Raw genomic sequence first — 10,566 nt, 5'->3', positions numbered from 1 at the left:
CAGTTTTTGTTGGGGCTGGGTACTAAGCCGTGGATGGTCAAGACTAAATTGTACCGTAGGTAGGGATGAAGTTGCTTCCTGGAATACTGCACTGTACATCTTGTACCTAGTAAGCAGATATTCAAAGAAGAGTGGGCGTGAAAAGTGGTTACAATGTACCTCGAATTTCCGCGCGAATGGAGGCAGGATTTTCCAAAAAAAAAGGACACGAGTTCGTCGATGGGGAATCGTTCGTCGCTGTGCGTCGCGTTGCGTCGTCTGCAACATGTTGCACAACATGCGGCGGGGTGAAGTGAAAATGTGTATGGTGGTGGTGGTGGGTCTGCTGGCTGGGCAACATTTTCATTTTCGACTGCGTTTGTTACCACGAAAGACTTAAATGCCGAACCGAACGAGTTCTTCAGTTGTTTACAATTTGTCGTTGAGGGTGGATTACTTCGTCGCGAGTTTCGTTCGTGCATGATGCGGTTGTGGTTGATTGTATACATACATACTATGCACAAATCCAGTTCTCATTTTGTTATTTTACAAATTCTCAGCGAGCGCATGAACTGGCAGCCTATAGCGAGCAGCTAATCACAATATTTACGGCAGATTCGTGGACTCAAGGAAATTCAGCCAGCAGCCAATCGATTTTCTAGTGTTATCGAAAAACATTTTTCATTCCTTCATTTCGTTCAACATCAAATCAAGTCGAGTCGAATCAAATGAAATCCAATCAAATCACAAAATCACATCGCATCAGCTGAACCGAACCGAATCGAATCGAATCGAATCGAATTCAATCGAATCGAGTTGAATCGAACTGAATCGTCTTGAATGGAATCGCACTGAAACGAACGAGAAGGAATAATAATAGGAGTAACAATAGTACTAGTAACAGTACTAGTGATACTGTAATAGTAATAGTAAGAGGAACAGGAATAGGAATACACATACTCATAGCGATAATGAGTTGCTACAGAAAAAGGCACTTTCTATTGTGGCTCTTGCGTGCAGTGTGTATGTTGCACTTAACCGCGAGAGGGGCATATGCCACAGTTGGGTTGCAAGGAGTGCCGACATGGATATACCTCGGCCTCAAGTCCCCCTTCATCGAGTTTGGCAACCAGGTGGAGCAGCTGGCCAACTCCAGCATACCACTGAACATGACCAAGGACGAGCAGGCCAATATGCACCAAGAGGGCCTACGCAAGCTCGGGACGTTCATAAAGCCAGTGGACCTGCGGGACTCGGAGACTGGCTTCGTTAAGGCCGATCTCACCAAGAGACTGGTATTCGATAGGCCGAACAACATTACATCTCGCCCCATTCACCCGATACAGGAGGAGATGGATCAGAAGCAGATAATCCTGCTCGACGAGGATACCGACGAGAATGGCCTGCCAGCCAGCCTTACCGACGAGGATCGCAAGTTCATAGTGCCGATGGCGCTCAAGAATATATCGCCCGATCCACGCTGGTCGGCCACCACACCGAGTCCCTCCGCTTCGCAGCCGAACGCTAAAGCCATCTCGACCATTGTGCCCTCGCCTCTGGCCCAGGTCGAGGGGGATCCCACGTCCAACATCGATGACCTGAAGAAGCACATACTCTTCTTGCACAACATGACCAAGACCAATTCCAACTTCGAGTCGAAATTCGTCAAATTCCCGAGCCTGCAAAAGGACAAGGCCAAGACATCGGGAGCTGGCGGTTCGCCCCCCAATCCCAAGCGGCCCCAGCGGCCGATTCATCAGTATTCCGCGCCCATAGCCCCACCAACACCCAAGGTGCCCGTGCCCGATGGCGGCGGCGGCGTAGGAGGAGCAGCTTACAATCCCGGAGAGCAGCCGATTGGTGGCTACTATCAGAACGAGGAACTAGCGAATAATCAATCCCTTCTTAAACCAACAGATACCGACTCCCATCCAGCGGCCGGCGGTAGCAGCCATGGCCAGAAGAATCCCAGCGAGCCCCAGGTGATTCTGCTCAACGAGACACTCTCCACGGAGACCTCAATCGAAGCGGATCGCAGTCCATCGATAAACCAGCCCAAGGCGGGATCGCCTGTGCGCACAACAAAGCGACCACCTTGCCTGCGTAATCCCGAGTCCCCGAAGTGCATACGTCAACGGCGGCGGGAGGAGCAGCAGCGGCAGCGGGAGCGGGACGAGTGGTTCCGCGGCCAGTCGCAGTACATGCAGCCCCGATTCGAGCCCATCATACAGACGATTAACAATACGAAGAGATTTGCCGTATCAATCGAGATTCCAGACTCCTTTAAAGTATCCTCCGAGGGATCGGATGGGGAGTTGCTTTCGCGAGTCGAACGCTCGCAGCCCAGCATTAGTAGTAGTAGTAGTAGTAGTAGTAGGAAAATCATGCCAGACTATATTAAGGTATCCATGGAGAACAACACATCCGTCACGGATTATTTTAAGCACGACGTTGTGATGACATCGGCAGATGTCGCCAGCGATAGGGAATTCCTTATCAAGAACATGGAGGAGCACGGAGGCGCTGGCTCCGCGAACGGTCATCACAATGACACGACTCCAACTGCAGACGCATACTCGGAGACAATCGATCTTAATCCCAATAACTGCTATAGCGCAATAGGCCTAAGCAACAGCCAAAAGAAGCAATGTGTTAAGCACACCAGCGTGATGCCGGCCATAAGCCGTGGTGCCCGTGCCGCCATCCAGGAGTGCCAGTTCCAGTTCAAGAATCGCCGCTGGAACTGCAGCACAACGAACGACGAGACCGTATTTGGTCCCATGACCAGCCTGGCCGCTCCCGAAATGGCCTTCATCCACGCCCTGGCCGCGGCCACGGTGACCAGCTTCATAGCTCGCGCCTGCCGGGATGGCCAACTGGCCTCCTGCAGCTGCTCCCGCGGCAGTCGGCCCAAGCAGCTCCACGACGACTGGAAGTGGGGCGGCTGTGGCGACAACCTGGAGTTCGCCTACAAGTTCGCCACGGACTTCATCGATTCGCGGGAGAAGGAAACCAATCGCGAGACGCGTGGCGTTAAGAGAAAACGCGAGGAGATCAACAAGAATCGCATGCATTCCGATGACACGAATGCTTTTAACATAGGTATTAAACGTAACAAAAACGTAGATGCTAAAAACGATACGAGTTTGGTAGTGAGAAACGTTAGAAAAAGCACTGAGGCTGAAAACAGTCACATACTCAATGAGAACTTTGATCAGCACCTATTGGAACTGGAGCAGCGCATCACCAAGGAGATACTCACATCCAAGATAGACGAGGAGGAGATGATCAAGCTGCAGGAGAAGATCAAGCAGGAGATTGTCAACACCAAGTTCTTCAAGGGCGAGCAGCAGCCGCGCAAGAAGAAGCGGAAAAACCAGAGGGCCGCCGCCGATGCGCCCGCCTATCCGAGGAACGGCATCAAGGAGAGCTACAAGGATGGCGGCATCCTGCCGCGCAGCACGGCCACTGCCAAGGCCAGGAGCCTGATGAACTTGCACAACAACGAGGCCGGACGTCGGGCGGTGATCAAGAAGGCCAGGATAACGTGCAAGTGCCACGGCGTGTCCGGCTCCTGCAGCCTGATCACCTGCTGGCAGCAATTGTCCTCCATCCGGGAGATTGGCGACTATCTGCGCGAGAAGTACGAGGGCGCCACCAAGGTGAAGATCAACAAGCGTGGCCGCCTCCAGATCAAGGACTTGCAATTCAAGGTGCCGACCGCTCACGATCTTATTTACCTAGACGAAAGTCCCGACTGGTGCCGCAATAGCTACGCGCTGCATTGGCCGGGAACGCACGGACGTGTGTGCCACAAAAACTCGTCGGGACTGGAGAGCTGTGCCATCCTCTGCTGCGGCCGGGGCTATAATACGAAGAACATTATAGTTAACGAACGCTGCAACTGCAAATTTCACTGGTGTTGCCAGGTTAAATGTGAAGTTTGTACGAAGGTACTCGAGGAGCACACATGTAAATAGAGCGTTGATTGAATTCGAATGTCTTAATGTTTGTGACTAAGCCATGAAGGAAAATAATCGTATTTAAACAGATAATTATTTATTGAAATTACATTTAAATTAATGATTGTATTTAATAATAATTTCTACTAATTTACCGGCTTTTAAGCACTACCAAAATCAATCGGCGGATAACATTTAAAAGCCCCTCCCCATTTTAATTGCAAACCATACCATATTGCTTCTTCTTAAAATGCTAAGAAAACGATAAAAACATAAAACGAAAAAAAAACTGCTAAACAAAACCACCTTACTTATGTATAGCTTTTAGAAATCATTAGTTTTAAGTATAATTCTGGTAGGGTTGGCCTTCTTCAAAAACAAAAAAGAACATAGTGAAGGTTTCAACACAATTTTAAAGAACTGTTGTATTTTTTTTAATTAAGATAATATTACTGATATATAATATTAAATATATTACTGAATGGAATAAGTCATAAAAGCGACCTTTTCTCAAGAGTTTCCTTCTAGGTATATATGGGCTATATTCTCTTTATTCGAGCGGGAAAACTAGGAAGACATCACGGAAATTGTCCTTTTTTAATGTATATATAAATAACTATCTAGATAATATAGATACCTTTGTTTACATTAATTAGTTGCACAGACTACTTTCTCATCCAGAAGTAATTCCAAATTCAATTACTAATCTCTGAAAGGAATCTTTTTTTAAAGTTAAATTGTTAACCTATATACAATTTTCTTAACCTATTAATCAATTTGTACGCTCTATATACAATCATTTACTTCTATCAGTTCCTAACATCATTTTAATAATTAAATTAATAATAATTATTTAATTAAGTCTTTAAACTTTGTGCTGAGTCAATAATGCCTAAGTAATTTCTTTGCTAATAGTTGTATTTAAATGAATTCCATTGCTAAACGACAGAGGCAGTCCATTCAAGAGTATCTGGTTTTGAATCTTCTGCATCCTGACATGGTACTTTATGCTAGCCTCGGGCAGGTTTTCGCCAAAGCGATTCTCCAGGAAGGCAGACTCCACCGTGTAGATGCCGCACACGATGGCGTCCTTGCAGAGCTTCTCCAGGCGCGCCTGGAGCAATCGATAGTGGCGATACATGGACATTCTCTTGGTAATCTTAGGCTCGTCTAGCCAGTAGAATTCGCTGAGTGTGTCCATGGCAACCAGTTGTATGCCAGGATCATTGATGATCGCGTAGCGGGCGTCGATTAGCGACGTGGAAACATCATCGTTCGCGAAACAGTTGAGGAATCGCACGCGACTCATGCACTCGCCCGCAATCTCGGCCAGCTGCTCCTCCGTGGGGCATTTCGCAGCAACCACTTCGCCGACAGAGTACGCCTTCAGTTCCATTCTAATGCTCTTGGCCAAAGATTCTCGGTTGATCTTGTGACTCAGATTGATCAGCAGGACGCTCCACTGGCGACCACCGAATTTGTAGGGCGCCAGGCAGTGGGCCACCAACTGTTGGAGCACTAGGCTTTTGCCACTGTTCCCGGGGCCGGAGATCTCCACCAGAGTGTCCGCCTCAAAGCCGCAGGAGCCAAAAACGGCGAAGTGGAGTTGACGTGAGCCCATTTAGTGAAATTTACAAATTTGCGCCCTGGAGTAAACAAAGGCGTTATCGATTGTGGCCGTTATCGATGACAGCTAATGTTGAATTGCGCAGCGCTGAAACATATTTAATACTAAATGGAACTAGGGCAAATCAAATAGCTAAACAATAGCAGCAAGCGTTTCGTTATAACTTTCAGTTAGCATTTACACTTATATTGTGCACATACATAAAAAATCCATTTTCACCACCCTGTGTTATCGCCCAGTCGCCTATCGCTGCTGGTGGCTAATTTAGCCCTAACGCCTGCGCGAAGATAGAAAAACGGCATAACGCGTTCTTACCAGTTGAACATCGTTTTCTACCATTTTTTGTTTACGTTTGCACCGCGAATATTCGTGCACCTGCACTCGCAATTTGCTCAAAGCCAGCGGCGCTTTTTCGCCGGCAAGTTGCTCCGCACCGAGTTAAAGCATCACTCAGGCGGACGAGCTGGTGCACTCCAGTTAGCTTCTCGCCCCAGCACTTGTAATTGTCATTATCGGCGGGGCGCCTTTGATCATTCAGCGGCTTCTCGAATCCGAACCGAAAGTGGTTCTTTTGTTCTCTTTCTGCTTTCTGGCCACCTTTCCTCGCTCCCCGCTTACCGCTTCACGTCTCCCGCGCCGTGCTTCTTCTTTCTGGCCACCTAGACACGTCAACAGATTTGGAACTTTGTAACTGGAATCTGGCACTGGGCATCGGAATCGGAAATCGGGAGAGATGCGCGTGAGCACCATCCGCAGCGGTCGGATCTGCCGGCTGGCATTGTGCCTGCTGGTGCTGCTGCCGCTGCTGTATCTGCTGGCCAACTGGAGCGATCACCACAAGCGCGTCCAGGAGGCGTATCACACGCGCTTCGGCGGACCCAAGTTCGCCCACCAGCGATTGGAGGGCAGGCCCAGGGAGGTGCCCAAGCTGGTCGATGGTAAGTGGCTAAAGGATTGAGGATAGTAGTCAATATCAGCACTTGACCAGGATTAAGAATAGGATTGTGCCACCCATAACGTGAGCCTAGCCATTAAGATTTCACACTCACGTATTATACCATTTTATTCTGGAGGACTATCATCAGGACTAAGGATATAGAGTAGTTACCAAATCATTGTTGGCTCCATTGAAAAGACCGAGTTGTTTGCTTACTGCAAACCCAGGTAAAGAATTCAGTAATCTTTGCTATATATCACTTAAACCGGCTTCAGCTCGTTTTAACCAATTAATTACTTGCCATGTATACTACATAGTATTCAAAGAAGGCTTTATTACCACGTTTAGCGTGAGTAAAGTATGGTTGGAGGTTAAAGGATAACCTTTTCCAACCCATCATACAGTCAATTCCCAGACTAACTTACGAGCCCATTTAAAATATTTATCGCATTCTATTATACATTCTCCAAAACCGGCTTTGTAATGGCCCTAACCAACTATCAAATTCGGATGGGGTGAGAAAAGAACCTCACAAATTCATTCTTACTACGCAGCCTCCGAAACTAGTGTATCTTGAGTCTTTTGTATCAAATGCTAATCATTTAAAGCCAACCATTAGTATATCAGTACCATTCCAGTGGTAGAATATTCCATACAAGACATAAGCTGGTTAGATGATGGCATATTATTGGGCTGTAAAGACCCCGCCTATTGGCACAAGTCTGAAATTATAACCCACACCTCCTGCAATCGCATACAGTGAGTGGCTGGGCCAATATTTAAACAATTGCTATAGGCTTGCATAGGCAATTTGCACGCGCCACACTCACAATTTGTTTTTGCGTTTTTCAGGCCTTGGCAACTTTGAGCCGAAAGATGTGAAGCCACGTAGCGGGCCCGGTGAGAATGGCGAGGCCCACAGCCTGTCGCCGGACAAGAAGCACATGTCGGACGCCTCCGAGATGGAGTACGGCATGAACATCGCCTGCTCCGACGAGATATCGATGCACCGGTCGGTGCGGGACACGCGGCTCGAGGAGTGCCGCCACTGGGACTATCCCTTCGATCTGCCGCGCACGAGCGTCATCATTGTCTTCCACAACGAGGGCTTCTCGGTGCTGATGCGCACCGTGCACTCGGTCATCGACCGTTCGCCCACGCACATGCTGCACGAGATCATCCTGGTGGACGACTTCTCCGACAAGGAGAACCTGCGCAGCCAGCTGGACGAGTATGTGCTGCAGTTCAAGGGGCTGGTCAAAGTCATCAGGAACAAGGAGCGCGAGGGTCTCATCCGGACGAGATCCAGGGGAGCCATGGAGGCTACAGGTGCGTATCTCCTTTATGCTTATGGTAATATGTTCTTGCATAACTTGCATAACTCATGACGGCTTATCGCATAGTTCAAAGAACGTGTTGTATAAAAAAATAGTTATTTTTTTATCTTACGCTGAACGCCAGCTATTTGGAATTTGAATTGAAGATAACTTCACGTTCCGCTTTGTGGCAATGATAATCATTTAATCTGCAGACTCATTGAATTTCTTTTACATTTTCTCAGCATAATAGAATTGTCTATCATTGCAATTGAAGCGGATTATCTTCGAAACAGACAAGCCTTTTAGCATAAACAATATGCATACAAATTACAGTGAAGCACCTATTTTGAATGATCATCCTTTGAATCATCATATTAACCCACATCCTTATAATTATCCACACAAACACTAAACTGCCTTGCATCCCGCAGGTGAGGTAATCGTCTTCTTGGATGCCCATTGCGAGGTAAACACCAACTGGCTGCCGCCCTTGCTGGCGCCCATCTACCGCGATCGCACTGTGATGACAGTGCCCATTATCGATGGCATTGACCACAAGAACTTTGAGTACCGGCCGGTTTATGGCACGGACAACCACTTCCGCGGCATCTTCGAATGGGGCATGCTGTACAAGGAGAACGAGGTGCCTCGTCGTGAGCAGCGCCGCCGTGCGCACAACTCGGAACCCTATCGCAGTCCCACGCACGCCGGCGGCCTGTTCGCGATCAATAGGGAGTACTTCCTGGAGCTGGGCGCCTACGATCCGGGTCTGCTGGTCTGGGGCGGCGAGAACTTCGAATTGAGCTTCAAGATCTGGCAGTGTGGCGGCAGCATCGAGTGGGTGCCCTGCTCTCGCGTGGGCCACGTCTATCGCGGCTTCATGCCCTACAATTTCGGCAAGCTGGCTAGCAAGAAGAAGGGTCCACTGATCACGATCAACTACAAGCGCGTCATCGAGACGTGGTTCGACGACACGCACAAAGAGTACTTCTATACGCGCGAGCCGCTGGCCCGCTACCTGGACATGGGCGACATTAGCGAGCAACTGGCGCTGAAGAAGCGGCTGAACTGCAAGAGCTTCCAGTGGTTCATGGACCACATCGCCTACGACGTGTACGACAAGTTCCCGGGTTTGCCGGCCAACCTGCACTGGGGCGAGCTGCGCTCGGTGGCCTCCGACGGATGCCTGGACTCCATGGGCCACCAGCCGCCCGCCATCATGGGCCTCACATACTGCCATGGCGGAGGAAACAATCAACTGGTCCGGCTCAATGCCGCTGGCCAGTTGGGCGTCGGCGAGCGCTGCGTAGAGGCGGATCGGCAGGGCATCAAGCTGGCCGTGTGCCGCCTGGGGACAGTCGACGGTCCTTGGCTGTACAACGAGCACACGAAGCACCTGATGCACCGCGTCCACAAGAAGTGCATGGCCCTGCATCCGGCCACGCAGCAATTGTCATTGGGTCACTGCGACGTCAACGATAGCTACCAGCAGTGGTGGTTCAAGGAGATACGCCCGCGCTGGTAAGTCCAGCATGTTTGGGAGGAGCAGCAGGAGGAGGATCAAGGAATGGATCACAAGGGTTTCAGCCGGGGCAACGGGGGCGATATTTTAGACAAAAGCAATTTAGTGAAAATGAGAAATGGAATTGTTGTTGGTTTTGTAACGCATACAAGTATATACACACGAAAAACACAAGATATCACACACATCTGCATTTATGACGCGCACTGTATGTACATATGCATTGCCGGCACTTGGAAATCGCCCGGGTAACCAGGATTCAGACAAGGGCATTCAATGCTCGGCGTAAAAAATCTACAAGGATATTATTAAATTATTAAAGCTTAGGAATTTCGATTTTTAAAACAATGTCGTAAGGAATCGCGAACTATTTCCATGTAAGCATTAGAACAATTGCTTTTAGACCATATTTGTAGTGCATGAAGTGAGTGCAATTTTCAAAATCGTGTGTGTTAGTAGTAGTGGTACTTGGAAACTGTTTTCCACTTTTGTCTCGAAAGATCAAACTCCACAAAATGCACTTAGTGTAGAACGAACGAAGATCATCACAATTAGCTGATAGTGAACCCATTCCCATTCCGATTGGCGAATCTCATACAATAGATATTCAATTGATACTTGGGAGGATCCAAGCCTGGGCGATTTCCGTGCCGACCTCGTGTGTGTCTTTGCGTATGAGTGAGAGAATGCGATGGGCATAGAGCGGAAGCGAATAAGAGCGAGATAGCGCGAAGGCGGGAGGGCGAGTGAGTGCAATAGAGGATTTATGAAACGGGAACGGGACGAGATGACAGGCCGCAGATTGTTTTGCTTTATGATTGCCAACTAAAATGAATGTACTAACCTTAGTCTGTACTCCTGCAAGTCCAACTAACCCTAGCTTAGTTTCAACGCTGCCACATTCCAATCCAATCTATTTATAATCCATTATAATCTATTCTAATCCAATACAATCCAATCCGAACCGAACCGAACCAATCGAGTCTGCAGCGAAGCTCGGCTCTATTACTACTAATCCAATTTTTTTTTTAACTCTCGATTTTCGTAAAGCTCTCTGTACCAGGTAGTCGTAATCGTAATTGATCGTTGCAAGTGCTTCGGGAGTTTGATTTTTGAAAACAATATTTTACATTCATGTGTAACTTTAGAGTTATCGATAAGTCTGAATAATAGCATAGAAATAAAAACGTTTTCTAAACACTTTACCATGTAAACCGAAC

The 10,566-nt window shown here is 48.2% G+C and overlaps 3 protein-coding genes across 3 annotated transcripts; 2 read left to right on the top strand and 1 right to left on the bottom strand.

The window, feature by feature from the left end:
- The first annotated feature begins 397 nt into the window (after positions 1-397).
- LOC117148448 (protein Wnt-5) lies at positions 398-4,444 on the top strand. The gene has a single exon (XM_033315822.1). The coding sequence runs from the start codon at positions 951-953 to the stop codon at positions 3,957-3,959; it is 3,009 nt and encodes a 1,002-aa protein (XP_033171713.1). The 5' UTR covers positions 398-950; the 3' UTR covers positions 3,960-4,444.
- On the bottom strand, positions 4,136-5,599 carry LOC117148451 (DNA repair protein XRCC2). Its single transcript, XM_033315825.1, has one exon. The coding sequence runs from the start codon at positions 5,560-5,562 to the stop codon at positions 4,834-4,836; it is 729 nt and encodes a 242-aa protein (XP_033171716.1). The 5' UTR covers positions 5,563-5,599; the 3' UTR covers positions 4,136-4,833.
- A 255-nt stretch (positions 5,600-5,854) lies between these two features.
- Positions 5,855-10,565, top strand: LOC117148449 (N-acetylgalactosaminyltransferase 7). The gene is made up of 3 exons (XM_033315823.1): positions 5,855-6,506; positions 7,358-7,834; positions 8,256-10,565. The coding sequence occupies exons 1-3, from the start codon at positions 6,302-6,304 to the stop codon at positions 9,347-9,349; spliced, it is 1,776 nt and encodes a 591-aa protein (XP_033171714.1). The 5' UTR covers positions 5,855-6,301; the 3' UTR covers positions 9,350-10,565.
- Position 10,566: the final 1 nt, after the last annotated feature.

Source organism: Drosophila mauritiana, chromosome X (assembly GCF_004382145.1).
Source record: "Drosophila mauritiana strain mau12 chromosome X, ASM438214v1, whole genome shotgun sequence".
In the NCBI taxonomy this organism is placed as follows: Eukaryota; Metazoa; Arthropoda; class Insecta; order Diptera; family Drosophilidae; genus Drosophila; species Drosophila mauritiana.
This window is presented reverse-complemented; position numbering and strand designations above follow the sequence as displayed.

Excerpts from the sequence above, each read along its gene's own strand:
- LOC117148448 (XM_033315822.1), top strand. The coding sequence starts at position 951 with ATGAGTTGCTACAGAAAAAGGCACTTTCTATTGTGGCTCTTGCGTGCA.
- LOC117148451 (XM_033315825.1), bottom strand. The coding sequence starts at position 5,562 with ATGGGCTCACGTCAACTCCACTTCGCCGTTTTTGGCTCCTGCGGCTTT.
- LOC117148449 (XM_033315823.1), top strand. The coding sequence starts at position 6,302 with ATGCGCGTGAGCACCATCCGCAGCGGTCGGATCTGCCGGCTGGCATTG. Across the intron at positions 6,507-7,357 it reads GGTGCCCAAGCTGGTCGATG|GCCTTGGCAACTTTGAGCCG; the intron begins GTAAGTGGCTAA and ends TGCGTTTTTCAG. Across the intron at positions 7,835-8,255 it reads GGGAGCCATGGAGGCTACAG|GTGAGGTAATCGTCTTCTTG; the intron begins GTGCGTATCTCC and ends TGCATCCCGCAG.